This window comes from Haliaeetus albicilla, chromosome 9, assembly GCF_947461875.1.
Source record: "Haliaeetus albicilla chromosome 9, bHalAlb1.1, whole genome shotgun sequence".
Lineage (NCBI taxonomy): Eukaryota > Metazoa > Chordata > Aves > Accipitriformes > Accipitridae > Haliaeetus > Haliaeetus albicilla.
In genome coordinates this window covers 5,544,989-5,572,959 of record NC_091491.1, presented here as the reverse complement: position 1 = coordinate 5,572,959, position 27,971 = coordinate 5,544,989, and the positions used below count along the sequence as shown (strand labels likewise).

General features: G+C 66.7%; 3 protein-coding genes across 10 annotated transcripts; 1 reads left to right on the top strand and 2 right to left on the bottom strand.

Moving 5' to 3' along the window:
- Positions 1-5,010: 5,010 nt before the first annotated feature.
- On the bottom strand, positions 5,011-8,225 carry ABHD15 (abhydrolase domain containing 15). Its single transcript, XM_069791168.1, has 2 exons — positions 7,139-8,225; positions 5,011-5,981 (listed from the first exon to the last, which is right to left on the bottom strand). Exons 1-2 carry the CDS (start codon positions 8,215-8,217, stop codon positions 5,504-5,506), a joined length of 1,557 nt encoding a protein of 518 aa, XP_069647269.1. The 5' UTR covers positions 8,218-8,225; the 3' UTR covers positions 5,011-5,503.
- Positions 8,226-8,460: 235 nt separating this feature from the next.
- GIT1 (GIT ArfGAP 1) lies at positions 8,461-17,692 on the bottom strand. 5 transcript variants are annotated; one of them, XM_069791158.1, is made up of 22 exons: positions 17,535-17,692; positions 13,939-14,072; positions 13,724-13,836; positions 13,498-13,603; positions 13,324-13,410; positions 13,073-13,203; positions 12,883-12,977; positions 12,747-12,789; positions 12,511-12,537; positions 12,140-12,188; positions 11,974-12,046; positions 11,217-11,314; positions 11,022-11,133; positions 10,809-10,936; positions 10,584-10,736; positions 10,271-10,498; positions 10,117-10,170; positions 9,750-9,836; positions 9,570-9,643; positions 9,311-9,493; positions 9,108-9,171; positions 8,461-9,016 (listed from the first exon to the last, which is right to left on the bottom strand). In XM_069791158.1, the coding sequence occupies exons 1-22, from the start codon at positions 17,584-17,586 to the stop codon at positions 8,804-8,806; spliced, it is 2,304 nt and encodes a 767-aa protein (XP_069647259.1). In that variant the 5' UTR covers positions 17,587-17,692; the 3' UTR covers positions 8,461-8,803. The 5 variants fall into 5 exon arrangements, with proteins under 5 accessions (XP_069647259.1, XP_069647263.1, XP_069647261.1 ...); XM_069791162.1 differs by lacking the exon at positions 9,750-9,836; XM_069791160.1 differs by lacking the exon at positions 10,117-10,170.
- Positions 17,693-19,634: 1,942 nt separating this feature from the next.
- On the top strand, positions 19,635-27,880 carry ANKRD13B (ankyrin repeat domain 13B). 4 transcript variants are annotated; one of them, XM_069791146.1, is made up of 15 exons: positions 19,635-19,817; positions 23,389-23,524; positions 23,771-23,895; positions 23,988-24,033; positions 24,245-24,430; positions 24,565-24,754; positions 24,861-24,927; positions 25,027-25,108; positions 25,180-25,244; positions 25,342-25,472; positions 25,594-25,751; positions 25,829-25,981; positions 26,090-26,250; positions 26,446-26,526; positions 26,633-27,880. In XM_069791146.1, the coding sequence occupies exons 1-15, from the start codon at positions 19,707-19,709 to the stop codon at positions 26,861-26,863; spliced, it is 1,923 nt and encodes a 640-aa protein (XP_069647247.1). In that variant the 5' UTR covers positions 19,635-19,706; the 3' UTR covers positions 26,864-27,880. The 4 variants fall into 4 exon arrangements, with proteins under 4 accessions (XP_069647247.1, XP_069647249.1, XP_069647248.1 ...); XM_069791148.1 differs by having other exon boundaries at positions 19,636-19,817; positions 24,287-24,430; XM_069791147.1 differs by having other exon boundaries at positions 19,636-19,817; positions 26,446-26,522.
- Positions 27,881-27,971: the final 91 nt, after the last annotated feature.

Below are 27,971 nucleotides of genomic sequence, written 5' to 3'. Positions count from 1 at the left end.
CTCTATCCCACCCAGCCCTCCTGCTCCAGAAGAACGTGCGTTGCACACTAGCTGTAACCTGCATGGGGTGCACCCTCGTTGATCCTGGGATGATGCTGTTTATTAATATTCCCCCCCCCCCCCCCCCCCCCCAGGGAAAAGGGCCCCTTGCCCTTCAGGCTGCCCTGCCCCCCTTGACCCTGCTTACGTGCCATTTCTTGAGAGGCAATAAATTGTATTGTACCACTGTCTACCATTACTCTGTTGAATACGCACATCTCTGGATATATATGGTATCTCATTTGTATATATTTATATACTCTGTATGTATGTGTGTGTGGGTATACGTGCACACACACCTCATGCTGTGCATTTCTGTCAGGGCACTTAAGTTCTGCCATTCTTTAGCACTCCTGTTCATAAGCAAAAGCAACCCCTGCGGCAGGGCTCTTTAGGGCGAGGGCACGTACGTCTGCGCAAGCTGTGGTAGGGCTGAACGCAGTCAAAAGCCTTTGCTTAAATACTGCCCTGCTAATTGTAGCTTTCTTTTTCTGGGGCGCAGGAGGGTAGGCTAACTGCTATGGGTGTGCTGTAAAGGAGAGAAGAGAGCTCCCAGAGGGTGCCAGAAAGTCAGAAGACAGCAGAGAAGAAAACAAGATGGTATAGCGATAGGAAAGCAGTTGAGGCAGCGTACCGATCTGCTGGGGAGGCGGTGAGTGGGCCGGTGAAGTGCTCAGCAGGCTGAGCTCAGAGTCCCCAGCTGCGTCTCGCCATGAAAGATCACATGCCTGGCACGGTCTTGGCACGCTGCACCGGCACTAACTTTTGGCAGTCCTGAGTTTAAGCCGCCGCTAACTCTGAACACCGTCTACCTTTGTGTGCGTCTAATAACTAGAGCAGGTTATGTGGAGGATCAAAAGAGAAGCTAAATCGGAAGATTGAAAATATGTGTGTGTGTACAACATATACATACATATATATACACACACAGACACTTTTTGGTCCATTCTTTATTCTGCTTAGGCATGTGTGTTTTGTTGCTTGAGTCCAGTAGGCAGAGGACAGCCTTGTTCTTCTCCTGGGTGCTTGCTCTGCATTTCTAGTAAATCTTGCCCTGGTCTTTCTCATAGTAGAGGGGCGAGTGCCATGCTGGACACCACGAGCTCCTCAAGCTGTGAAGACCCTTCTCACCTTCTCCTTTGTCCTCTACAGACCCCATCTTAGTGAGACATCTGGCAGTTTGGGGGATAAATGGTTATAGCATGTGTCGAGTCACAAATGTTCATCCAGCTGCGATATTTACCCCCCAGGGAAGTCCAGCCAGCTCAGCAAGCGTGCCAACCATGGGCTCTCTTATTTGTGCTACTGGAGAATTTGGAGGCAATTTTCCCCACTGTCCCTTTCGGATGGTCTCTTTTGAGTTTTTTAGGAGAGGCTTGGGTTTGGTTGGGACATCCTTACCCTTTCACAAGGGAGTAGTGTTGTCTTTAGCTGTGCTCCTGCCTCTGGGACTTTGCCACCCTGGTGCTGGCTGGCAGTGAGCCCAAAGCCATGTGCCAAGGATGGAGGAGTGGTGGATGCCCAGACAGGGATGCCGGTCGGTGTCCCTCTGCTATCTTTGTTTCAGTTTGCACTTTTACGAGTCGATTGAGCCGGAGTGTGTTGAGAAATACGTGTGAGGTGCTTTGGAGGGTTGTGGGTAGCTGTTTACAGCTTAAAAAAAAAAAAAAAAAAGGCTGATAGATCTAGTGGTTATAGTAAACATCACCCCACCAGGGAACGATGGCAGCAGATAACCCTGGTTCCTGTTGCACAATGAGGTTCAGCCAGCTGGGGCCGTGACGCTGCCTGCTGCATCCCTGCCCTGCCCCTCAGCACAGGCGTTGCTGAGGAAGGAGAGGCCTTTGTCAGCCAGAGAGGGACTTAGTAAATCGGATTTGCCGGCAAACAAGCACCTTAACCACCGAGCTGTGGGTCTCGATACTTGCACTTCACCTGAAAGCTCCTCTGGCGGGGGGGAGGAAGGCAGTTTGGTACGTGACGATTGGCTTTGCACCCGTCTGGTGTCCTCAAAACATCCTAAAGCCATGTCCTAGGAAAAAAAAAAAAAAACAAAACCCAACGTTGGTTCCCTCTCTCCTTGCTTTCTCCGAGTGCGCACACTGAGTCCAGGAACCAGTAAACAGGAGGGCTGAGCGTTGCCCCCGCGGATGCGAACAACCCCGGGGGGATTTTCCCCGCTGCCTCGCCCCTCCGGTCCCCTGCCCCGCTCCCCACCCTTGAGTACGGGTACCTCAGAACATGCACAGTTTGAATTTTCACTGACAATTAGTTTAATTATTGTGAGTGAAAAGAATTGTAATTATCTGTAAATATGTAGTTAACAAATTGACCTAGTTTCTGTATTTTTTAAGTTTTTGTACTAAAATTTATAGATACAGTATGTGCCAGCTAGCAAAAAGCTACTGTAATTGCCAGTCGTAGTTCAGCATGCATCTAATCCCCGAGACTTGTCAAAGCGATGCTGTAAGGAATTGTGCTTAAATTTTGCAAGCTGGGGAGGCGAAGGAGCCGACGGGGCAGGAGGGCCAGGGAGGCCAACAGCCGCTCGCCTGGGGCTTTCGGCTTCCAGCCTTCAGCCGGGTGTTCCGTGTTCGACTGCGTGGAATCTCCTTCCCTTTGGCGTCGTGTGCTGGGCGGTGGGCAGTGCGAGGGATGGAGCGGTGGCTTTGAGCTTTCTCTGGAGCTGAACTCAACGGGAGCCAAGTTCAGGTTCTTTGCTGCAGTTTAATACTGGCTTATGACTTTTATTTTTCAACCTCTCTGGAAATGATCTGGTTTTCCCCTTCTGACTGCTTTTGTCTTAAACCTGAGATCATCTAAACCTACTGGAGGGAAAAAAAAAAAAAAAAGACAAAAAAAAAAAAAAAGACTTTCATTTAAGATCGTTGCCTGCTTTTAGTGCCAGGATCACGCATTTCTATGGCAACTCTGAGCTCAGCAGAGTTTAGAAATCAGCACAGGGTTGTTAACGAGCTGAAGTACATCGCAGCTCTTTTTGCACGGCTCCGGCAGAGCCCGACTGCAGCCGGTGGCAGCCGCGAAGGGCGAGTTTGTGGGTGCGATGCGGTGGCTTGCGGGGGGTCCCGGTGTCCCTGCCCCGGCTGCGGCTGGCTTGCACTGCAAGACCTGCCGCTAAGTGAGGGATGGGTTCCTAGGAACGAAGGAAGGACCCGTGCTCCTTGTCTTGGGGCAAAGGCAAGTCCGCAAGTCGAGAAGAGCTTTGCCGGGCGTCCCGGGAAGCTGGGAGCAGGGGAGTTTGAGCGCCGGTGAGGCCGCGCTCTCCAGGTCTGGTTGTCCTGGAGGTCGTAGGGGATGGGAGCTTGTAAGGATTCAAGGATCAAAGAAGGAGAGGCATACGTGCGCGTACAGGTTTGGCTTCTGGCAAGCAAACCACCCGCTTCCTTTCTTCAGCTTTTCTTCCCTCCTAACCCCCCGCAGCTCTTCCCCCTGCTTGCTTGGAACAGGAACATTTTTTACCTGCCTAGAAACAGCTGAAAGATGGGGGGGGGGGAGCAGCCCTGATGTAAATAATTAACGTTGCAAAGTGAAGTGTGTATAACATAAAAGGCTACAGCCCTTTGGTGACTTGTAAATGCTTGAGAAGGTTGTGGTGAGACGTGGAGGGCTGAGCGACCCGCCTGGGGCTCCGCAGCCATCGCTGCCCCACCGACACCTCGGGGCTGGCAGGTCGGGAAGGGGGGGCCCCCCCCGTGTACCTTAGCTGTGGGGAACCCCCGTGGTTTAGTGGATGGGAGGGTAGCGTAACGTGTGTAATATGGATAGGAGAAGCTGTGTGAGGTGTGTATAGTGTATATTTTTTAAAAATAGCTTGCTTGTATTGTGAAGATTTTAAAGACAAACTTGAGAATTCTAGCCTAACTATTAACACAAGTTTAACATCAGTTACCCCACTGGGTTCAGAGCCTCTTGAATGTATATTCCTTTTTGTAACCTAAATGACCTATTCTTCTACCAGTCAGCCAGACATCCTATTTATATTTTTAATTTTATATATTACTTTCCAGTTGTTTTCATTATTTCCAGCATGTTTCTGGTTTTGGTTTTTATTTGTTTGGGGGTTTTGTTTTGTGTCTTTTTTGCACAAGCATTGTGTGAAGTCAAGGAAATGTTAACTCCAACCTGGTATTTTCCAACCTGTTCCCCCCTCCCCTTCCTCTCCTCCACTCATTTTGTTGGTTTGTGGTTTTTTTTTTTCTTCCACCAACAGTTTGGGATTTTCTGGGCTGGGATGCAGCAGGTGGGAGGAGGGGATGGCTATTTTCCATTTGCAGCTTCTGTGCAAATGCCAGGTCTTTTGCCAGTCAACTAAAAACGCTTCACTTGCTGGTTGCTTTAAAAAAAAAAAACAAAAAAAAAACAAACAAAAAAAACCCAAAAAAACCAAAAAAGTAACCTTATCAGTCCGACGTAGACCACGATGGGAGGAGGGGAAGTGCACACCTGTAGCCACACAACTCTAGCTTTGGCTGCGAAACAAAAGCAAACCGTTCCTGGTGAGCAGGTAACCGCAAGGCAGCTCCCAGCCCCGCCGGCTGCCCGACCCCGCGGAGGTTTTGCCGGGCAGGAGCTCCACGCGCAGCCGGGGACCGAGCCCCACGGTTCGGCCGAGCCGTGCCGGGGGAGCGATGTGCCTTGGGCTTGCTTTTCCACCCTCGGTGCCTGCCTGTTCACGTGCACAAACCCCAGAGCTGCCTACTGCTGACAGCAAAGCTGTTGCTGCTTTTCCTCTCCTCCTCCTCCTCCTCTTCCTCCTCTCCCCCTCCGTAAGGAGGTCCAGCTCACCACCAAGAGCTCGCCCAGCGTCCGGCCCCAGCGCCGTGGCTGTCTGCTCTGGAGCATCCTCCAGGTATAGCAAAGCCCGGCTGCCGCGGTGCCGGGGACAAGGCGCCCGGCCGCGCGGTTTTGCGCCGCAGAGCGTTAGTTAGAAAAAAACACACACATATCTGCTGTTTTACTATGAACACTGGTCTGAGGTTTCCAGGCCCAGCACCACGGTGATGGGCTGTGAAGGATTTAACTAGGGGAATTAAACTCCTTCCTGCTTCCATGTCTGGTAGCACCAGCTGGTATGAGTGAATCTACAGGTGTGCGTTTTCCTTCTTGTAGAAAATGCCACGAGCACTAACTGGTAAGGCTTAATGTACAGTATATTGTCAGTATTCTGGTATTCTTCTGGTTCAGCATACATTATAGCTCATATATAACCTGTATTAATTGTATAGATTGTGCATTTAAAGCTGTTACCAAGTTGTCAGAAAATAAGAGAAGAGAAAAAATAAGGTCATATGTAATATTTTGTTTGTAAGTATCCTTTGTATCATAGCAAAGGAAATGTTAAAAAAAAAAAAATCAACTGTAATAAAGTAATTTTAGTACATGGAGTGTCTGCCTGCCTTTCTGAGCCCCCGCCCCGCCACCGTGTGGGAACCTTCCCTGGGGGCTACCGGGTGTAGGACCTCTGCCAGGTGAAGGCGGGGGGCTCGACGGCGGGACCCCCCCACCTGCGGGCTCGCGGCAGCCCCTTCCTCCGTTCTTCTGCCCGCAGGAACTCGGCCATGGCCCTGAAGTATTCCAGCACGGCCTCGTGGCCCCAGCAGCGTCCCGATCCCCGCCGGGGGAAGCCGCAGTGTCCCCCGCGTGGGGTCAGCAGCAAGAAGAAGTAGGGGCTGCTGCGGAATAGCTCCAGGGGCAGGCTGCGGGCCGGGGGTCCGCGGACAGGGTCGTCGGCGCTGCAGAGGCACAGCACCGGCACGGCCGCCTCGTCGGCGTCGCGTAAGGGCTCGTTGCGTTCCCAGTAAGCCTCCCAGCTGGTGGGGCGGCTCTTGGTCCGGCAGAAGAGGGCTTCCTCCAGCTCCCGCAGCGAGCGGCTGCCCAGCAGCCTGTCCGCGTCCACCGCCTCGGTCAGGGACCCCACGTACCTGGGGGGGGGACACACACAGAGGGTGGCCGTCCTGGGGATGCCATCGCCTTGGGTGCCCACTCTAAGCAACTGGGGGGGGGCTGCGCTCCGGCCACGGCCCTGCACGCAGGGACTGGGGGTGGCCTCAAGCCCCCCCCCCTGCAGCTGGTTTGAGGGGGTCCCATCCCAGCCCTTTGCCAGGGATGCTGGGGGGGTCCCCACAGCGCAGCCTGTGCCAACGCGGGTACCATGGCAACGGGAGGCAGCCAGCACTCTGCGCCGTTGCCGTGACAGCAGCGTTTGCAATGGATATCGGGAAATGGGGGGGGGACGACACACACGACACAACACCCTCCTGCACCCCCCCACCACCACCTGGGCAACAGACTCCCACCCCCCCCCAATACCCCAGCCCTGCAGTAAACACCCTGCACCCACCTGGGCTTTGCTGAGGCTTAATCTGGCTAAAACCCCCTAAAACCCCCCACATTTTGGGGTTTAGTTACCATTTTTGGCCCTCATTTGCCCAGCAGTGGGGTCCCTTTCTGTGTGGCCCCCCCCCAAGGTCTCAGCACTGCCCAAGGAGGTATTTCTTGCTCAAGGCCTTGGCACGAGGTGGTTCGTCTCTCATCCCAGCCCACACCAGTGTTTGGCCATGTTGGGCAACAGGGACCCAGGGCCTTTGGGAAGGGGGTGGCAGCTGCCACAGCCCCCCCACCCTGCCCAGCCCGTGGGTTGGAGGTCATGGACCCCCCCAGCCCCACAGGGCAGACACTTGGGGTCAGCTGCGAGGGACAAGCAGCAGTAGAGGGTTGGGGGGGACACAGGCAGCCCCCCCGGGGTTCAGCACAGCACAGGGGCTTTGCCAACACACCTGGTGCTGCTGTGCCGAGATGCCGCATCTCCCACCCTGGGGACCCCGAGATGCTGCCACAGCCCCAGGCGGGTCAGGGGAGCGCGTGATGGCCAAGCCGGCCCCACGGCAGCCGGCTCCAGGCTGGTGTTCATTAACCAGCGCGTTTTTGCTCCTCTCAGCACCTCTGCCCCCGCGCTGGGGCTCCCGCTGCCAGCGGCAACCCCCCCCCTCCATTGCATGCGCATCCCCAGGGATGGCCGAGGGGTTCCCGGGGCACCCCCTTCATACCCCAGCCCCCCCCCCCAAGGGACCCCACTGACCTGCTGAGTCCCCGCTTGAGGTGCAGAAGCAGCGGCCACTCGTAGAGCAAGGGCATCCCAGCCTCAAACCAGTCCCGGCCACGGAAGACTGGGGAGATGCAGGCAGCGGCGGCCAGGCGGCTGGAGGAACCGCTCTCCCCCAGGTAGGCGAGCAGTAGCCCCGAGCCCGAGCCCTCGCTGACAGCCAGCAGCGGGGCAGCCGGGTGCCGGTACCGTAGGTAGGTCACCGCCTCCCGTAGGTCCCCGGGGTCCCCGAAGGGCTGGAGTCGGGGGGTGGTGAGGGGACAGCCGTTGTGGCCCCGACGGTTGAAGATGACGGGGACGAAGCCCCGCTCCAGCGCCCGCAGCCCCAGCCGCAGCAGCTCCCCCGTCACCTTCCCAGCGGCGTTGGGGATGAGCAGCAGCACCGGGCTGGGGCCCCCGCCGCAGCCCCCCGCGGCCCCCCACGGCCCCACCAGCCAGTCCAGGGCCACCAGCCCGGCATCGGGCAGCTGCAGGAGCTCCCGGGCCACCGCCGGCTCCGGCTCGGGCGGCTGCAGGAGCTGTCGCAGCATCTGGAGCCGGGGCCAGCGCGACCACGGCCAGCGGCCCCCCCGCAACGCCGCCGAGCGCCCCAAGCTCCGCACCAGGTGCTGGGCCAGCGCCGAGGGCTTGCACAGCAGCCGGCAGCGCCCTGAGCCATCCTCAGTGATGAAGGGGATCCCCTCCTCTTCCTCCTCCTCCTCCTTTCCCGAGTCTCCAGGCACCTCCAGCCTCCCTGCCCAAAGGCGCCAGGCCAGGAGGCCCAGGCCGGCGAGCACCGCAGCCGCGGCCACCAAACCCTCGGGGGACACCATGGCGGGAGCCCCGGCCGGCAGCCCCCGGTGCTCGGCGGGTTCGCAGAGCGATGGCGGGGCCGTGCTGGGAAAGCCCTGCCCCGGGGCTGGGCGAGCGGTGGGGCCATGGCGGGGACACGGCGAGGCTGTGCCGGGGACGGCGTGACTGGCCGCCAGCAGTGGCCAAGGGGACTGGGTGAAACGGGAAGGACACGTGGCCAAGCTCTGCCCGGCGCTAGGGGGGTGCGAATCCCCTACAGCCATGCCCCGGGGGGGGACGGGACCCCCCCATCGCCACAGGAGCCGTGGGCCAAGGGCCCGTGCAATGCTCACACCTTTATTGATACAAATGTACAAGGACACATCTTACAGTAGGGAGCGTGGCCCCGGCGGGGGGGGGGGGCAGGACGCCCGGGGAGGGGTGTGGGGGGCCCCACGGGCGCCCCGGTCCAGTGTAACGCTACGGGTGGCCCCAGGGGTACCGGCCGCCCAGCGAAGGGTTTTGGGGGGGGGTTGGAGGGGGGGGTACATCGCCACCGCCGCCACGGACAGCTACACAGGCTATGTACAGGATAAGTTAGGCGCGTGCCACGGGGCGGGCTGCGCGGGGGTGGGCAGGGGTCTGTACAGGGGGGATGCAGGCACCTACCCCACAGGCTGAGCACCAGCTCTTCGGCAGGGTGGGGGGTGAGAGGGGGGGGGCTTGCCCCACACCCCGGCTCCCCGTGGGCTAAAGGCCACTTGCAGCCGCGCTCATCCCAGGTGCCGGCTGCTGCCGGAGGGGAGGGAGAGACGGAGAGCGCGGGGGGCCGGGGGGAGTACCGGGGTGGAGGGGGACGCGGGCCGGCGCTCACTGCTTCTTCTCACGGGTGGTGATGGTGACCAGCTGTTTGGCGGCCTTGGCGATGTCGTAGGCACACTGGATGACCTGCTGGGTCAGGAGCTGGTAGTCCACGGCGGCGCCCGGCTCGGGCGGCACGGTCTTGCGGCACTCGCTCTGCAGCCGGTAGGCGCTGGCGTTGAGCAGCCGCAGGGAGCTCCGCACCGTCTCCAGCGCCGGCTTCTGCAGTGGGGCAGAGGAGCAGCATGAGGACCCGTGCCGGGGCGGTGGGGGGGTTGATGGTGCCTGGTGGGGATCCCCCCATCCCTCCTACCTTGGGGAAGAGCGATGCCATCTCCGTCACAGCCGAGTGGATCTTCTCCGAGCAGGGCATGAAGCTGGGGACAAGGAGAACGGGTGAGCGGCGGCGGGGGACAACGGCTCCCGAGCACGCAGGGTGGCAGGGATGGCCCTGTGTGAACGCAGCCCCCTGGTCCGGGGGTCCAGAAGGACCCCAAAGCTGCGCCCCAGCCCTACCTGTCGTGTTTGGACTCCTGTGCCGCCCGCAGCAGCTCCTGGATGTTCTTGGTGACCTGCTCGGTTTTGAGGATGACGTCCTCCGTGCTGGGCAGCCCGGGGTCCAGCTCCCCGTCCAGCGGGTCCAGCTCGTGCGGGAAGTCCTCATCCTTGCTCAGCTCCACGAATCGCTTCCCCTCCATGCTGCAGGGATCAACCGACCCGCTGGGGTCAGTGCCAATCCCCCGTCCCCGGCGCAGACCCCAGCCCTGGCACTCACCTGATCAGGACCTCACCCGCCTGCGTGTTGTCGTAGTCGCTGTCGGTGCCGCTGCCATGCCGGTCCAGCTTGCTCTGGAGGGGAGAGGAGCGGCGTCAGGCGCTGCCCATCCCCATCCCCACACAGGGCTAGGGTCCCCCCACCCCGGGAGCTGCCCCCCCACGCTCCCCGGTACGTCACCATGTGCCGGGCACCGTCGGGCGGGCAGGAGAGCAGCGGGGAGGATGGGGGAAAGGGCACCGAGGAAGCAGACGGACCTTTCCGGATCTGGAGGGGGAAGAGAGGGGAAGCCGGTGCTGACCAGGGCGCAGAAGGGTCCGGAGTTGAGCCCGGTGACGTGCAGGGGAGGACGAGCACAGGGGACACCACCACCCTGCATGCAGGAACGTCCCACGGCCACCGTCCCCCGGGGAGGTCCCCGGCCTGACCCGGGGGGCGCAGGGTGGCGGGGGAACGGGACGTCCCAAGACAGCACGGAGGCCACGTCCCAGGAGGGGGACGGCCACCACGTTCCATGCAGGAGCCGCCCCCGCCGCGGCCCCCTTACCCGGTACACGCTGGCCGGGATGTGCATGGAGTACAGAGCCTCATCCTCCACCTCCTGGTGACACAGGAAAGGTTACGGCCCCGCGGGGACGGGACCCAGCACCCTGGGGGGGGGCTGCACCCCAAAAACCACCCGCCCACCCCAGCACACTCACCCCGGCGCCGAAGGGCTGCAGCCGCGTCACCAGATCCTCCACCGGCTGCCCGAAAGGTTTCAGCGCCGAGCCTGGCTCGTACATGGAGAAGGCCTGGCGGTCCCGGCGGTGTGGGGGGGCTGTGCCCGGGGGGTGCCCGTGCTCCGGCCGCTCGCTGGGAGCCGGGGTTGGGTGCGCCGGACCCGTCTGCTGCCGGATCTGCGTGTTCTCTGCCTGCAGCTTGTGGATCTGCAGCCGAGGGGGAGAAGGCATCAGCGAGGAGGGGGGGTATGCTGAAGTCGGGGGGGGGGGGTCCCACCGGCCCCACACCCACCTCGCGCTGCAGCCGGCGCAGCTCGTCGCTCAGGCTGTTGTTCACCTTCATCAGCTGCTGCACCTTGGCCTCGGAGGCGGCCAGAGCCTTCTTCACTTCCAGATATTCCTGCAGCGTGATGGGGCCATCCGAGAGGTCGGAGGAGTCCATGCTCTGCGGGGAGAAGGGCTCAGCGCCAGGATCCCAGAGCCAGGATGGGGGTCCAGGGCGGGGGTTGAGGCTCACCCTGGCACGGTTGTTGCGGGAGGCGTTGCGCAGCAGCTCCTGGTCTGTGTCCTCGTCGGAAGCGACGCTGTCGTAGTCGTGCTGGTCGTCCAGGTCGCTCTGGCTCCGCAGCGAGTAGTCGAGGGCGTCTGGGGGAGGGCAGGGGGGTGCTGAGCACAGGGCGGGGGGGGGGGAGGGATGCTCAGCCCCCCCTCGCTGCCCCTCAACCCTCACCTGTGGGGCTCAGCAGACTCTTCCCTTGCTGCCGGCGCTTGGCTTCCCCGAGGATGTCGATGAGCAAGGTGGCAAACTCCCTGGCGTTGAACCTGGCCAGTTTCTGCCGGCCCTGGGGAGGGGGGTAGAGGGGGTAAAAGCAGGGGCCTGGGTGCAAGGGGGGGGGGGGGTTTGGGGTCTCGGGGAGGGGTTCACCTGGTTGCGTGTGGCCGAGTACTCAGGGTTGACAGGGAGGAAGGGGACGGCGCTGCGCTCCGTCACCAGCGTGCTGTGGTTCTGCGTTGTCAGCCAGACTGCGGGCAGGCACCCGGTGTCAGACCCCCGGGGGGGGCGCTGCAAGGGCCGGACACCCCCACCCCGCCGGGAGCAAGCGGTCTGCAGGGCCTGGGGCCAGCGGCAGAGCCGGCAGGACGCAGGCGCAGGCACGGGGCCAGCTTGCCGGGGCTGGGAGTGGAGCCCGACCGGGCTGACGGGAATGGCTTCCCCCGGCCACCCCGCGGGGCTGGGGTTCCCCCCTGCGCCCCCCAGCAGGGACCCCCAGCTCCTCACCCTCTGGGGCATCAGCTCCGCACCCCCCCAGCCAGCGGGGAGAGGGTTTGGCGTGCCTGTCGGTGCCCACCCCGCCATGGAAATGGGGTGGCCCCCACCCCACCACCCCCCAGCTCACGTGTATCCCTCCAGGCTGACCCCCCATCCCCGGGGTGTCCTGGCACCCACCTCCAGCAGCACCCCAACCCCGGCACCCAGCGACGGCCCCTCGCGCGGAGAAAACCTTCCCGGCCGGAGGAATGAGGAAGGAGGGGCCTGCGGTCCCGGCGGACGGATCCAGATCGGGGCGGGGGGAAAGCGCTGGGCTCGGCCGTGGCCCCGCTGACTGCTCCTCCCCACGCCGTGACGCCTACCCCAACCCCAGCCCTGGGGGGGCCGCTTGCACCCCGTGCCCCCCGCTCACCCGCGTCGTTCTCCCGGCGATCCACCTCGTCGTAGACGTCCATGGCCAGCTCCTCGAAGAGGCGGTTGCTGAGCTGCAGCGGGACGAGGGATGGCATCAGGCAGGATGGTGGGGTGCGGATGGGACCCCCTACCCCGCTCCCAGCCCTGCCCCGGCCCCCACTCACCGCCTGCAGCTTCTTCTTGGCTGCTTTGGCCAGCTCAGAGAGGTCCAGGCTTGGGGGCGGGGGGGGGGGGGGGGAGTGTGAGGAGCGGGGAGACACAAAGTGGGGGTTATTCCTGGCCCGTCCCCACCAAAACGGCCCCCAGCTGCACCCCACCAGGACAGGGACCCCTCCCCAGGCACAGGGGGGCTTCACCGAGCGGGGCTGGCGGGCAGGCACGGGGGTGTAAGAGGTGGCAGGGGGCAAGAGGGACTCCCCCCACCCCGGGTGCCCCCTGGGTGCTGGGCTGGGCCGAGCGGCCGGGGCTGCAGGGGGGACCCCGCGCCGGCGGCACAGGGGGGCCCCCCCGGAGCCGAGAGCCGAGCGGACAATACCTCTGTGCCATGCACTTTGGGCGCACCCTGCGCTCCGGAGAAGGCAGCGGAGGGAAGAACAGGATAAAGGCGGTCGTTAAACGCGCGGGCACGTGGACCCCCACCCGCCCCCCCCCCACCAAGGGATGCTCCGGTGCCAGTCACGGGGAGGTGACCGGGGTCCCCCCCTCGGCCCAGCGGGGACGCCGGGGGGGACATGGGACAGGGCAGCGGGGCCGCGGGCGCCGGGCACTCACCTGTCGGCCATCTGCGGGATGATGTAGTGCCCGTTCTTGTGGTCTGTGCAAAGAGAAGGGTGGTGAGCTTGGGCCCCGTGCCCCCCACCATGGGGGCTGAGCCCCCCCATCCCACCCCCGGGACCCCCACGCTCACCCGGCTTTCTGCCGCAGAGGTAAAAAGCCAGCCGGTCGGTCAGCTCATACTGGCACTCCACCAGTCGCTCCGCCAGCTCGTGCTGGGCTGCCTGCCTGTGAGAGGACGGGCAGGGCTGATGCCCACCCTAGGGGAGGGGTACAGGCAGGGGTGACCCCCCCACACACACCCCGCCATTCCTCGCCCTCACCTAGCGTAGTCGATGGGGGTCCGGCCGTTCACGTCGGGTGCCCCGGGGTCGGCTCCGTAGACCACCAGCAGCTCTGCCTGCAGGATCTGCCCGGCCTTGGCGGCCACATGCAGCGGCGTGGTCCCCTTCTCCTGCGGGTACGGGCAGCCTCAGCCCCGCAGCCTGCCCGCAGGATAGGGCTCCAGGACCCCCCCCCCACCACCAAACCCAGCGCCCGTCCCCAGGGACCCTGAGCCCCACCAAACGCTCACCGGGTGGAAGAAGTTGGCTTGGGCACCCAGCGAGAGCAGGCGCAGGCAGGTCTCCAGGTTGCCCGTCCGCACGCTCGAGTGTAATTGCTGTGGAGGAGGGAACCGGTTAAGTGTGGGGGGTGGGTGGAATCTGTCCCCACCACCAAGGGGGTGTCCCTGCACCCCCCCCCCCACCTTGCTGAGGTCCTTGGCAGTGACACCGTCGTCATCCCGGCAGGGCAGCTTGTGGACGAAGGCCAGCATCTGGTACTTGGCGCGGATGAACTCCGACTTGGTGGGGCTGGTGGCGGGGTTGGGGGGGGGGGGGCACAGCAGGTTGCGGGGTGAGCGGGGAGGGGAGCGCCCGGCCAGCGCAGATCCCTCCCCCCCCTCCCCGAGGCGTGGTGGGGGGGGCACTTACTGCACTTTGTCCTGGGGGTTTGCCTTCCGGCGCCCGCTCTGCACTTGGGCCGGATCCAGCAGCGAGTGCTCCCAGATGGAGTTGGCCCCGTTGCTCGCCAAGGTGTGAACCATCTGCGGAGGAGAGGCAGAGCCCGGTGGGTGCCGGGGGGTGGGGGGGTCCCTGTGGCGTGCGTGTCGCCCCCCCCGCCACGCCCCCGCGGGGTCGGCACCCACCTGGAGCAGGGTGGCGGGCCAGGGGCTGTGGCGCAGGTGCTTGACGATGGAGATGTGGCGGCCCAGGCTGCGGTGCACGCTGCAGCACTCGTCGCAGATGAGCACCCCGCGGTTGATGGAGGCCCAGCCAGGGTCTGTGGGGTGTCACGGGGGTGTCACGGGGTGTCCCCGCCACTCGGGTCCCCTCCTCCCCATCCCACCCCACTGCTTCCGGGGGGGGGGGACACACGCGTTGCCACAGCGATCGTTTCCCTGGCGACGGCGAGGGGCTCAGCCCATCACCAGGGGAAACCCACGGGTTTCCCATAGCAACTAGGCACCAGCCAAATGGGGGGGGGGGGGGGGCCAGGATTTGGCCTCCCCCATCAGGAGGGCGGCCGGTGGCAGGGGCGATGCCAGCGCCGTGGCAGCACACCCCGAGCGAGGGCACCCCGGCTGCAGCACCCGGCTGAGGCCGCGCACCCCCTGAGCCCCCCGGTTGGGCATTTTTTTGGGGTGGGGGGGGTCCTGGCCAAGGACAGCGTGGCCCCCAACGGTGGGCACCCACAGTCCGTGGGGTCCCACGTACGGTGGTCACTGTCTCTGCAGCCTCAGCACCCCACCCCAGGCCAGCCCCGCAGGGCACCCCAGCTCTCGTAGCCCCCCCCATACTGCCATAGCCCCCCCAGCCCTGGCTGCTGGCCCCGGCCAGGCCGGACTGGAGCCCTTTGTGTCCCCGTCGGGAACAAAGGACCGTTTGAGCGGCCGCGCCGGCCCCGCGCTGGCACCAGCCCCGGCACCCGCTGAGGCTCCGCTCCCGGCCGGGCGGCACCTCCCCACACCTGCACCCCAAAAAAATGGGTCCTGGGGTTGGCCTGGGTTGGGGTGCGGCCCTACGGGGTGGCTGTGGGACCGCAGTTGCTGGCGGCAGCACCGAAGGCAGGATTTGGGGATCCCCCCCCCCTACTGGGTCACAGCCCCCTCCCGTGACACACGGCCAAGGCACGGGGTGACAACGCCGAACCGTCCCTGGGTGGTCCCTCCGCCGGGTGCCACGGGGGAGTCCGGCCAGCCTCTGCCCAGCCACACCACCCCTTGTTTCTGTAGGGCCTACACAAACACAGCACGACCCCACGGGAGGGGGGGAGCCCCCCAGCCTGGGGGGCACAGGGTCTAGGGGGGTGGCAGCACTGGCCGGCCACAATAGCCCCGAGGGGGTGACGGTGGCCCCGCGACCCCACAGAGGAAGGCAGGCGGGTGGGCGACCGGGCCTCCCATGCTTCCTGCCTCTCCGTGGGGTCCCGGACCCCTCCCCAAGCCCCCCCCGAGAGCCCTGAGGATGTCATTTTGGGGGGCACCCAGCCCTGCAGTGCCCTGAGGCCAAGGTGGGGTGGTTGGGGGGAGCAGTGCCCCCCCCCGCCCCAGCCTGGCAGCCCGGCACACACAGATGGCAGCGCCTTGGCAGCCGACGCGGCGGCATCTGTGCCTTCGCACCCGCTGCCCACGGGGCGCTGCTGGGAACAGGACGCTCCGAGTGGGGGGGGAAGCCGGCCGGCGAGGCTGCCCGCGGCCCCCCGACCCGGCGGATCTGGGGTACCCCCCAGGGACGGCACCCTTTCCCGCTGCAGGGGGCAACCGGGATGCGGTGGGATGCGGGTGGGCATTGCAGCAGCTCGGGGAGCGCTGGCACGGGGACACCCCCAAACCTGGGAGGGATCCCGGAGCCCCAAGGGAGCTCCCGGCACCTCCAGCCCCGCACCGGGGTACGGGCTGACGCCGAGACCCCCAACACTCAGCCCCACGCTGGTGAGGGGAGGGCTGGGGCCGGCCGGCATTCTCACCCGGGGCCATCGGAGCAGGATTTGGCCAAGGGGAGCCCGGGCAGAGGGACCGGGGCACCCCACGTGCACCCCACCACGCAGGGCTGGGCAGCACATCCCCGGCAGCGGTGGCGGGTGCTCCCGGCGCAGTAGGAAGCAGCCTCTGGACTTTATAACTCATTTCCTCACATGGCTGCCGGGCGATAAGAGATTGGAAGAAACTGGTTTCCATTTCCCCCCGCCCCAGCGGGGAGCCTCGGCACCGCCCCGGGCACCCCTGAGCCCCCCAACGTGGGTGAGGGTGGGGGGACGCACCCGGAGGTAGGGCAGCCTCGCGCCCACGCGTGCCGACGGCTCTCCTGGCAGGATCCGGCCATTGGCACGTGGCCGGAATAATTTCGGCACAGCCTTGGCCCGCGGGCAGCTTTCCGGGGCCGGCTCAGAGCGAGCCTCGACTCTCAGCCCCGTTCATTCATTGCCTTGGGGCCACCCACGCCGGCCATAGGCAGGGTTTGGGGGTTCGGTGCCACCGCGGGCAGGGTTTGGGGGTCCGGCCTCACCACGACGCCCACGGGCTCGTGCCCGGTGTGGGGGCTGCGGGCACCGGCACCACCGAGGATACGAATCATCTTGCCCAGGCTCAGGCTCTGGCTTGCAGCGCGACCGCCGCCGGCCCGGCTCAGCCCGCCTGCACCGCCAAGTCCGGATCCGGCCAGCGTGGGTGCTGGCTGTGGGGTGCTGGGGGGGTACAGGAGGGTGTCCCCCCCCATCCTGCCATTTGCAGGTCCTCGGTGCTGCTGGCACCAACCGGCACGTCCCCAGCCTGCGCCAGCAGCCCCCACACCGAGGGGTGCAGAGGCTGTGGGTGGTGCACGGAGGCGTTGGGTGCAGCGGGGGTACGCTGGGTGCGCCGGGGCGGCACTGAGGAGGGCACGGGGGGTTATCGGGGTCACGTTTGGGGTGTACTGGGAGATGCCTAGGGGGGGAAGGGGATGCACCAAGGGACCCCAGGGGCCTCACCAGGGCGTTGCACTGGGGGCACATCGGGGGGCTCCGGGGAGGGGGCAGAGCAGGGGACTCAGCGGGGGTCCTTAGGGTGCGCACTGCAGGGTGCAGAGGGGACTCACCGCGGGGGTCCTGGGGGCACCCAGGGAGGTGCAAAGGGGCCTCGCTGTGAGGTGTAGAAGGAGATGCAAAGGGGCTCCCTGGGAGCATACTGGGGGTACCATGGGGCACGGAGGGGGCTCACGGGGGTGCTGTGGGTGTACCGGAGAGCACCGTGGGGTGCAGCGGGGGCTCACGGGGCTGCTGTGGGTGTACTGGGGAGCACCGTGGGGTGCAGCGGGGGCTCACGGGGGTGCTGTGGGTGTACCGGGGAGCACCGTGGGGTGCAGCGGGGGCTCACGGGGCTGCTGTGGGTGTACTGGGGAGCACCGTGGGGTGCAGCGGGGGCTCACGGGGCTGCTGTGGGTGTACCGGGGAGCACCGTGGGGTGCAGCGGGGGCTCACGGGGGTGCTGTGGGTGTACCGGGAAGCACCGTGGGGTGCAACGGGGGCTCACGGGGGTGCTGTGGGTGTACCGGAGAGCACCGTGGAGTGCAGAGGCGGCTCACGGGGGGGTCCTGGAGCCGTACCGGGGAGTGCAAACCAGGTTCCTGCCCAGGCTCCGGGGGGGGGGGGAGCACGAGGTGCCCTGGGGCGCGGGGAGCGGTAGGCTGGCGGAGGGAGGCGGGGGGGGGAATGGGTCGTACCGGGGTCGTACCAGGGGAGTCCGGTGCCGGGGGGGGCAGCCCTTACCTGGGGCGCTGCAGTCAGCGCACACCTCCGCCCGCGGCGCCTTCCGGGACATCCTCAGCGGCGAGGCGGGCCCGGGCCCGGGCCTCTGCGCCAGCGCGGGGCGGCGGCGGCGGCGGCGGCGGCGGCGGCACCCCCGGGCCCGCCGGGGGAGGGGGGAGGAGGGGGGAAATGGGGGGGGGGGGGGGGAGCGCCGGGCGGCGGGGCGGGGCGGGGCGGGGGCGGCGGGGGCCCGGGGCCGCGGAGCGCCGGGGGCTGCCGGCTGCTCCCAGCGCCCGGCGGCTCCGCAGGAAGCGGCGCAGGCCCGGCCCCGGCGGAGGAGGGGCCGCACCGCCCCCGCCCCGCCACCGGCAGCGCCGCCGCGACCGCCCCGCACCGGCACCGGCACCGCCCCGCACCCGCAACACCCCCCCCCCCCACCCCGCCACCACCACCCCAGCCCCGCTCCCGCACCGACACCTGAATCCGCAGCCACACCGGCACCCGCCACCCGGCACAGCCTGGTCCCGGTCCCGGTCCCGGTTATCCTGACCCAGGTCCTGGGCATCACCCCCGGTTCTGGTTCCAGCCCTCAGCAACCCCCCCCCCCCCCGCGCCTGCTCCTGGGCATCCCCCTGGCCCTGATCCCAGTCCCAGTCCTCGGTGCCCTCCTGGTCCCATTCTCAGACCAGGGCACTGTCCTGGTCCTGTTCATCATCCCCGCTTCGGGTGCTGGGCACCCCTGTGGTCCCAGTTCTGGTCCTGGTCCGGGTCCCACACACTCCAGTCCCAGGCCTGGGCATCTCCCACTTGTCCCAATCCCGCTCCGGACACCCCAGCACCAGCTCCAGGCACTCATCCTGGATCCAGCTCCAGCCCTGAGCACCCCCCCCCCAGTCCTGTTCCCGGTGCCAGCTCCGGCACTGCGCACCCCACTCCCGTGCACCCCCGCTCTCCCCACCCTGGCCCCATCCCAGGTGCCCCCCAGGGTGCAGTGTGGGCAGCCAGGGTCAAACTGGGGGTCCTGGGACACTGGGGTTCCCTCCCTGCCCCAGCAGTGCAGGCAGGACACCGCGCTGGGGCTGTGCGGGATGGGCCACAGCATTCCCGGGGTTTTCAGCAGGAGATTTTGGGGGGACTGGGGACCATTTGGGGTCTGTTGCTCGCTCTGGGATCCTATAAGCACTTGGAGCAGGGGGTGTCACCATGGGGGCCCCGCAGGCAGCTGTGGGCGTCAGACCTCTGTGGCACGGCCGCCCCAGGCGGGAGCCACCGTAACGGGGCCCGATCCTGCCCCCCACCGCCACGGGCCAGGCGCCGCAAGTGACCTCACCGCTGGTTGCCGAGGAGATGCCTCATGACGTCATGGGGCAGCGGGGCTGGCGGGGAGATGGGGGATGCTCTACGGGGACCGGGGCGGGGGATGCGACCACCGCCGCCTTCGTCACGGCTGAATAATAACGAGGGGGTTCACCCCTCGGCGGTGACCCCGTGGCGGGGGGGGGGCGGGGCCGGGAGCGTGGCGCCGGCGGGAGGCCGAGGCGGGCGGCGGAGGCCCAACCTCGCATTGTTCTTGGGCGGCAGCCGGAAAACACGACGCCCGCCCCGGAGAAACGCAGGCGGAAAAGGAAACGGGGCCGGGGGCCCGCGCCTGACGCTGCTCGGGGTGTGTGGGGGGGGAGACTTGGGGTCCCCCCCCCCCCTCACCCGGTTCCCACCCATCGCCTTCGCCCCTTCCATGCCATGTGCCCGGGGCCTGCTGGCCCATGGAGGGGGGGGTCAGCTGGGAAATCAGCTTGAGGAAGGGTGGGATTCGAGGATTTGCGGGGGGGGGGGGGGGGGGGGGGTGGCTGAGTGCCAGCGAGGTGACCCTTTTGCAACCATCCCCGCTGGGCCGGAGGCCACGGTGATGGGCTGAGCAACGCGGGGGGGGCGAAGCGAAGAGCCGAAAGGGGGGGGGGGGGGCGATGCCGAACAGATCGACTACAAATCCCATGAGGCCGGGCGGTGCGGTTGGCGGGGTGGGAGGCCCACGGGGAGCGGGGGGGGAAGCACCGGGCGGGAGGTGCCGTGCCCGCCCCGCCCCGCGGCCCCCCCCCCCCCTTTTCCCTTTCCCTTCCCGAGCCCTGCGCGTCCCCCCCCCGCCCCGCTCCGCCCCACGCCGCGCCCGCCGCGCCGCTCCAGCATGCACGGAGGATGCTCGCGTCTTGCTCAGGCAGGAAGGGGCCGGAGGGCAGGTACCCGCTGCATTACCTCGTCTGGCACAACCGAGCCCGGGACCTGGAGAGGGAGCTCAGCGCCAAGCAGGTGGGGGTGGCCCCGGGGTGGTGGTGGTCGTGGGGGGACACACACACACACACACGCACAACGACCCGACACGGACCGGTTCGGCTCGGGCTGATGCAATGCTGTTGGGATGCAGCTGGGCTCCTGGCTTGGGGCTGGGATGAGGATGGAGAGGAGGAGGAGGAGGAGGAGGGTGCTTTCTGGGTTTGGCAGGGTCGTGTGTGGGTGTGGGGGGGTGTGTTCGTGTCCCCCCTTGCACCCCGGAACTGTGTCAGCTGCCTCCGGGGTTGGCACGGAGCGGTGGGTACCACCCGCGGGTCCCCTGCATCCCCTGGCGTGCGCAGCCCCGAGCATCCCTCCCCACGTGTCCTCCGCTCCCCGCTAGGCCTCTGCGGGCCCCCGGCACCCCGACCCACGCCCCTGCATCTCGGGGTGCTGCCAGCTCTGCTGGGGGTACAGCCGCCAGCTCCCCACCCTCAGGCTGAGCCCCTCTCCAGGGGGGACACAGGGCCCTGACGCTGCCAGGGTGCAGCTTCCCAGCCCCAAGAGGCCAGGAGGGTTCTTCTCAGGGTGGGGGGACCCACTGTGTCCCCCCAGGCCGGGAACACCACCCCCCCCTTCCAGCCAGCCGGTGATGGAGCGAGGCCACGGGTGCATCCCCAGACGGGTTCCCAGCCTCTTTCTCCCCCGTGGCGTTGCAATTCAGGTAATTAAAACCCAACCCCGAAGACACAGGAAACCGCAGGCGCTGGAGAGAGGCCGGCAGCGAGGCTGTGCTGAGCATCCCCGCTCCCTCAGCCCAGCTCCCGGCACCCTAGGGTGCTGAAGGCCACGCCGGATGGACCCCACCGATGCACGAAACGAGGCGGGGGGGGGCCCTGCGTGTCGCGCCGTGATGCTCCTGCCGGGATGCAGGCGATGGCTCCTGCCACACCCGCTTCCATTGTGGGGGCCAGCCGAGGTGGGGGGGGGCCGTGGCAGCATCACCTCGGTCCCCCCCAACGCCATCGCCGGCTGTTTTATTTCCGTGGTAATTTGGGGTCATTTTTCCCAGGAGCCCGGCGCGGTGGAGATGAAAGCTGGGTGCAGGCGGCAGCGGCTCGGCGGGCGCGGGGAGATGCAGGGGCTGCGAGGGTGGCTTCAGCCCCGCTCGCCTGCAGAGAGGCTTTCTAAACCCCCCCCACCACCCCCCCAAGCGTGGCCAGTGGAGGGGCTTTGCCGTGGCCCCTGCTGCCGTTTGCAGGGCGAGAGCACCCCAGGGGTGCACAGGGTGGCCCATGGGTGCTGCAGGCCAGACCCCAGGGCAGGTGGGGGTTAGAGGGAAAGGGGTGGGGGCCAGGCCAGGCTGAGCTTCCCCCCCCCCCATCTCTCCAGGGCATCTAGGGACACGGCTCAGCCCTTCTCCCTGCCAGAGCATCCCCCGGGGAAGCAGGTCAGGGCTGGTGCTGTGTGTGATGCTGGGGGCTGGGTGTCCCCCTGCCCGGGGGCTCTGTCCTCCCGCCACCCCGGGGACCCACGCGGGGGGCAGTGGCACCGCATGGGTCCCCCCCCACATGCAAGCGTTTCGGGTTGGGAAGCGCCGGAGCAGCTGGCAGCATTGCTCCTCTCCGCGTCCCCATAAAGGCCCTGTGTGGGTCACTCCTGAATTGTCACCACGACCTCCTGTCCACGCTTGCCTCCACCTGGGGAGCGAGGGCCAGCAGGTCCCCGTGGTAGGGACAACGCAAGGACGTGGCAGGCAGTGACATGGAGCCCCTCGTGCCGGGACACCCCACACCGCAACCTGCCCCATCACGCGTGGCAGGGACCTGGGGCTGCGCAGGGGCAGCAGCGCCCGGCACCACCTCCCCACACTGGCCCGTGTCCCCCGCTGCCACCCGGGAGCAGGCATTGGGGTCCCCCACCCCGAGGACAACCCCGGCAGAGGGGATGCGCTGTGCCATGTGCCCAGCTGGCACAGGAGGAGCAGCCGACCTCTGGTCCTGCGCTGCACCGCTGCCACCCCGAAGCCATCCCTGTCCCTGTCCCCAGCCCCGGTGAGTGTCACAGTCGCAGGACGGGCAGTGGTCCGAGGTCTGTGCCGCAGCCCCCGAGCCGGAGCCATCCCAGTGCCAGGGCCCAGGACTGAGCTCTTGCTGGCAAAAACTGGGTCATGCCATGTCCCCCGGGGTTGGCTCCGGCACTGTGTCCCCACAGTGGGGACCCTCGTCCTGCCTGGTGCTGGTGCAGGGCTGCAGCTGGGGAGCCCCACTGAGCCTGCAGCACCCGTCCCCCGGCTGGGGGGCAATTGCTTTAATTAGAGTCATTTCATTAGCGCAATTAAGAAGCAGCAGTCGCCTGGAGAGCGTTGGAGCAGCACGTTGGCTCCCGGGGAACCGGGGGGGTCTGTTTTGCTCCAGCAGTGTGGGCAGCCTGGGGGGGTCCCCCTGCCTGCTGAGCCCCTGGGGATGAAGGGCATGGGGATGCCCACAGCCCGGGCAGGGATGGCAACATCCCTGGGGCAGAGGGACTGCGGGACATGCCCAAGAGCGAGGCAGGGACTTGCTGCGGGCGAAAGCCTGGGCGCCGGAGAGCCCACACCCCACTCCAAACACCTCCAGGGTGCCTGGTCCCAGCTGGCACCTTTGGGTCCTGCACCCCAGGTTTGAAATCCCAGGGGTGGCATCCCCAAAACCCATGCCTTGATTCCGGGTTTGTCCCCACTGCCCCCTGCCCCAGCAGCATCCAACCACCCCTGTCTGGGCACAAGGCTTCTGTCCCGGCTGGGTGCCGGGTGGGGGGCAGAGGTTGGACCCCCACCTGCCACTCCATCAGGCCCCGAGCCGTGTCCCCAGCCCCGGGCACGGGTGCAACGCTGCACCCCGCGTGGGAAGCGGGGCCCGTGGGTGCTCGGGGTGCCCACCGCCGCTGTCGGCGGGCGAGGGATTCCTCGGGCCTGGCTGGGCGCCAGGCTCCGGGCTTGGCACAAACAAATCGCAGCCCCAGCGCGCAGCTCCCCAGGGCCCCGGGGATCCTCCGAGCAGCCGCTCCGCTCACGCAGCCGTCCGCCCCCGGCTCAGGCAAGGGAACACGTGCGCCCGCCGCAGCCCACGTCGCCCGCCGCGCTCCGGGCCCTGGCGGAGGGGGGGCTGCCGGCAGCTGCTGCCTGGCAACTGGGCAGCAGCCCCTCCAAACACTCCAAATCCCAGAGGTGGGGGGCTTTTCCCGAGCTTGCAGCTGCATCGATCCATGCACCGTGCCGGGGGCATCCGTGCTCCCCCGCTGCCACGCCGTACCCCCTGCTCCGTGCCAGCGTGGTGGGCGCAGCCCAGCCCGATCGTGCCGAGCCGTGCTGGGTGCTGGCAGCCGCTGCCATGCTCTCCCCACCCTCCCCATGGGTTTAGCAGCGGCTGTGGGGAGCAGGGAGAGCCTTTTGGGGTGCAGCGCATGTGCATCTCTTGAGGGAGCTCAGGAAAGGGGATGCTCTCTGAGATACCGGCAAATGTCTGCTTTCCCTGACTGCTCCGACCGGGAGCCTCGCATCTGCAGGAGGGCATTGGGGGGCGAGGTCCGGCCACCCCGGTGCCCCCTGAACCCCGCAACCTCCCGGCAGGCCGACATTGAGCAGCTGGACCCCCGAGGACGCACCCCGCTGCACCTGGCCACCACGCTGGGCCACCTCGAGTGCGCCAGGGTCCTGCTGAAGCATGGCGCCGACGTGGGCAAGGAGAACCGCAGCGGCTGGACAGGTGAGCCGGGGGGGGGCTCGCTGCCTCGGTCCTCCATCAAGCTGCCCCGGCATGGGCACGGGTACGGGCACGGGCACAGGCACGCTCAACTTGGTGCTGCAGCTCCCCAAGGGACAGCTCACGCAGCAGGACATGCACGTGGCTCCTGTGCAGCAGCCAGCTCCGGCGTGCCACGCCGTGCCGTGCCGTGCCGTGCCACGCCGTGCCGTGTGATGTCCCTGGGCACTGCCCCTCTCTGCCCCGCAGTTCTGCAGGAGGCCGTGAGCACCCGCGACCTGGAGCTGGTGCAGCTGGTCCTGCGCTACCGCGACTACCAGAGAGCCATCAAGCGCCTGGCCGGGATCCCCATCTTGCTGGAGAAGCTGCGCAAGGTACCTCCTGCCGGAGGGGGCTGCTGGGGTGGGGATGGCGGGGGGGGCATGCCGGCCACGGGCTCCTCCTGACCCCGCTGTGCTCTCTGCAGGCCCAGGACTTCTACGTGGAGATGAAGTGGGAGTTCACCAGTTGGGGTAAGCTCGGGGCACAGCGTTGCTGGGAGGGGAGCGGGAGCTTCCCAGCAGAGTCCCCCAGCCCCAGCATCCATCCCCAAGATGGGGGACACGTGGCTCTTTGCCCCCCCCCACCACCCCAAGCTTGCAGACCCCCGTCCCACCAAGGCGTGGGGTTCCCCAGATGTGTCCCCCACCCAGCTCAGCGCTGGCAGCCCACTCGGGGGTGCAGGGTGGCCCCATCCCCGGCTGGGCTATCGCCATCTCTCTCCAGTGCCGTTGGTGTCCAAGATTTGCCCCAGTGACACCTACAAGGTGTGGAAGAGCGGCCAGAATCTGCGGGTGGACACCACGCTGCTGGGCTTCGACCATATGACCTGGCAGCGGGGCAACCGCAGCTTCGTCTTTCGGGGACAAGGTGAGCCGGCGCGGGGGTCCCCCATGCCGCCCTCACCAGGGAGCGCTGGCAGAGCCCCTTGGCACCGCAGCGGGGCCAGGTGACGTGGTGGGGACCGCGGTCGCCCCCGCGTACCCTGACCCTCCTCCCTGCAGACACCAGCGCGGTGGTTATGGAGATTGACCACGACCGGCGGGTGGTCTACTCGGAGACGTTGGCCCTGGCCGGCCATGACCAGGAGGTGCTGCTGGCTGCTGTGCAGCCCACCGAGGAGCAGGTGATGGGGCGGCTGACGGCCCCCGTCGTCACCACCCAGCTCGACACCAAGAACATCGCCTTTGAGAGGTGGGCTGGGGGCGGCACCGAGCCCCCCCCCCGGCCCCAGGGTGCTCGCACCCTGGGCTGTCCGAGTGAGACCATCCGTTGCTCACGGTGCTTCGCGTCACCCCAGGAACAAGTCCGGGATCCTGGGCTGGAGGAGCGAGAAGACGGAAATGGTGAATGGGTACGAGGCCAAGGTGAGGAGCAGGGGTGTTGAGACGCCCGCGGAGGGGGTACGGCCGGTTGCGGGTGGGGGGGGGGTATCCACCTCTGCCATTCCCCGCCTCTTCGGCCAGGTCTACGGCGCATCCAACGTGGAGCTGATCACGCGGACGCGGACCGAGCACCTCTCGGACCAGCACAAGGGCAAGAGCAAAGGTGAAGCCGGCGTGGGCCGGGTGGGCAGGGCGCTGCGCCGGCTCTGGCCCTCACCCCCTCCTCTCCCGCAGGCAGTAAGACCCCCCTGCAATCCTTCCTGGGCATCGCCGAGCAGCACGTAGGGCCCAACAACGGGGTGAGCGTCCCAGGGGTCTGGAGCGGGGGAGGGAGGGGGGGGCAGCCCCGCAGTCGGAATTCCCCCCCCCCCGTCACCCCGCCGGGCTGTCCCGCAGACGCTGATAACGCAGACGCTGAGCCATGCCAACCCCACCGCCATCACCCCTGAGGAGTACTTCAACCCCAACTTCGAACTGGGCAACCGAGACATGGGGCGGCCCATGGAGCTCACCACCAAGACACAGAAGTGAGGGGAGAAGGAGCAGAATTGGGGGACACCCCCCCCCCCATCTCCCCTCTGACCGCTGCAGAGCCCCCAGGGTGGGGGGGCAGGCAGGGGTCCCCAGCCCAGCGCCTGTCCCCGGCAGGTTCAAGGCGAAGCTGTGGCTGTGCGAGGACCACCCGCTGTCCCTCTGCGAGCAGGTTGCCCCCATCATTGACCTCATGGCAATAAGCAACGCGCTCTTCGCCAAGCTGCGGGACTTCATCACCCTGCGCCTCCCGCCGGGCTTCCCCGTCAAGATCGGTACGGGGGGGGTCTTTGCCGCCGGTACGGGTGGCGCAGCCAGCTTCCCTCCCTGCTTTTTTTTCCCTTTCCTGCAGAAATCCCCATCTTCCACATCCTCAACGCCCGCATCACCTTTGGGAACCTCAACGGGTGCGACGAGCCCGTCAGCTCCCTGCGGCACAGCCCCAGCAGCGAGGCACCCTCGCCCAGCAGCGACTCCTCCAGCGTCAGCAGCTCCAGTTCCCTGAGTACGTGGGTTCGGGCTGGGGGGGGGGACACGAACACGGCTGGTGGGGTGGGAGCAGGGGGGCGACACAGCGGGGTGCCCCACCGTACCGGCACCTATTTCTCCGCAGCCTCCTGCCGGGCGTGTGAGATGGACCCGGCGCTGTTCGAGGTGCCGCGGGGGTACAGCGTGGTGGGCACCCACCAGGACGCCCTGCGGGAGGATGAGGATGACCTGCTGCAGTTCGCCATCCAGCAGAGCCTGCTGGAAGCGGGCAGCGAGTACGACCAGGTGGGCGCTGCCACCCCCCGCTCCGGCTTCCTCCTGCCCCCCATCCCGGCTGTGGTACCCCGCTGCCCTGGGATGCTCCCCCCACCTCGCCCCATCCCTGCATCCCACGGTGATGGGTCAGGCCTCGTGCAGGGGAACCGGGTTTTGGGTGCTGGGGGGGAGATGCCACCCCCTGAGCACCCTCCCCTGCCACAGGTCACCATTTGGGAAGCGCTAACCAACAGCAAACCGGGCACCCACCCCATGTCGCACGAAAGCCGCCGAGGAGACAGGTTGGTAAGGTCCGGCCAGCCCCCCCGTCCCGGGGTGGTGGTGGTGGGGGGGAGTGGGAATGGGTGCCAGCCCAGCGGGGACCCCCGCTGAGACCCTGCCACCCCCCCAGGACTCCCCAGCACACGGCGGCCCCCCGTCCCCCAGTCACCCCAGCCCCGGGGGGGGGCGGCGGGGGGCCCAGCGCCCTGTTCCCCAGTTACGCGGAGCAGCTGCGGCTGGCCATGGCGCTGTCGGCGCGGGAGCAGGAGGAAGCCGAGCGCCGGACACGCCAGGAGGAAGAGGAGCTGCAGCGGATCCTGCAGCTCTCGCTGACGGAGAAGTGACCCCGTGCCCCCGCTGAGCCCCCCCCAACCTCACCCCGATGGGGCTGGTGCCGTGTACGGGGACACGGAGGGGGAGCGGGATGGGGGGGAGCCAGCCCAAGCACTGCGGAGGGCAAATGGGGAGGGGGGTGTGTGTGTGTGCAGGATTTGGCCCTGGTGTAGGGGAGATGGTCCCCATAGCCGGGGCGGTACTGAGGTGTTGGAGGAGGGGGGGGAGCACCCCACAGCAGGACAGGGTGAAGGTGGGGGTGGGTGACAGCCCTGCAGCGGGGGGTGATGGGGACCAGGGGTGGCAACCCCACGGACTGTACCCCACTCCTGGGACAGCCCTAGCCCCCCCCCCAAAAACCACCCTGTGGGGTGCTGCTCAGCCCCTCACCCCAGGAAGGCGGTGGGGGGCACATCTTGCCCCAAATGGGGGGGGGCTGCCACTCATGTGGGGGTCCTGAGGTGCCCCCAGAGCTGGGGGGGGGGCTCTGCCCAGCCCCCTCACCCCCCCTCTGCCCAGGCGCTACCAAGTGCACTTACCCAGGAGCTGCTCTGCCTGCCAACGGGGGGGGGGGAGGGGAGTCAGCCCCATTGCACCCCACAGCCAGCGCGGGGCTGCACAGCCACCCCCCCCACCCCAGCGTGGGGGTCCACTGGGGCAGCCAAGGGGGTGCCTGCAAAAGGCCACCCGGTGTCACCCCCCCACCCCTTACTCCCTGCTCGCATCCCCCCCCCGCCCTGCTCGGATGCCCCCCCCTTGGCAGCGCTGCACCCCCTCGTCCTGGGCACTGACCCTGAGAGAAACCTTACGTCAAATGGTGCTAACCCCCGGCTCCCCCCGCCCCGGGCTGCTCCTCCTTTGCACACAGGGGACCGGGGGCTGTAGGGGAGGGGGGGCCGGGTTTGCTCCCCTGAGACTTTTCGTAGCGGCCACCCCCCCCCCCCAATCACCACTCCATGCACCCCACAAGCGACGTCTGGGCCAGGGCTGGGGGAGCCCGAGCAGCTCCGACCGCGGCCAACACCAATAAATGCTCTTTAATGTTTGTCTCTCTCGGCCTCTCTCTGCCTGCACCGGGGCCGTGCGGGTAGTGGGGTGCACTCAGGGCCCCCCCCACCACCACGGCAGTTCCATGT

Excerpts from the sequence above, each read along its gene's own strand:
- GIT1 (XM_069791158.1), bottom strand. The coding sequence starts at position 17,586 with ATGTCCCGGAAGGCGCCGCGGGCGGAGGTGTGCGCTGACTGCAGCGCC. Across the intron at positions 12,538-12,746 it reads ATCCCGCAGATGGCCGACAG|GGTGCGCCCAAAGTGCATGG; the intron begins GTGAGTGCCCGG and ends TCCGGAGCGCAG. Across the intron at positions 10,737-10,808 it reads CCCGCAACAACCGTGCCAGG|AGCATGGACTCCTCCGACCT; the intron begins GTGAGCCTCAAC and ends TTCTCCCCGCAG.
- ANKRD13B (XM_069791146.1), top strand. The coding sequence starts at position 19,707 with ATGCTCGCGTCTTGCTCAGGCAGGAAGGGGCCGGAGGGCAGGTACCCG. Across the intron at positions 19,818-23,388 it reads GGGAGCTCAGCGCCAAGCAG|GCCGACATTGAGCAGCTGGA; the intron begins GTGGGGGTGGCC and ends ACCTCCCGGCAG. Across the intron at positions 25,473-25,593 it reads CTCACCACCAAGACACAGAA|GTTCAAGGCGAAGCTGTGGC; the intron begins GTGAGGGGAGAA and ends TGTCCCCGGCAG.
- ABHD15 (XM_069791168.1), bottom strand. The coding sequence starts at position 8,217 with ATGGCTGTAGGGGATTCGCACCCCCCTAGCGCCGGGCAGAGCTTGGCC. Across the intron at positions 5,982-7,138 it reads CTCAAGCGGGGACTCAGCAG|GTACGTGGGGTCCCTGACCG; the intron begins GTCAGTGGGGTC and ends TCCCCCCCCCAG.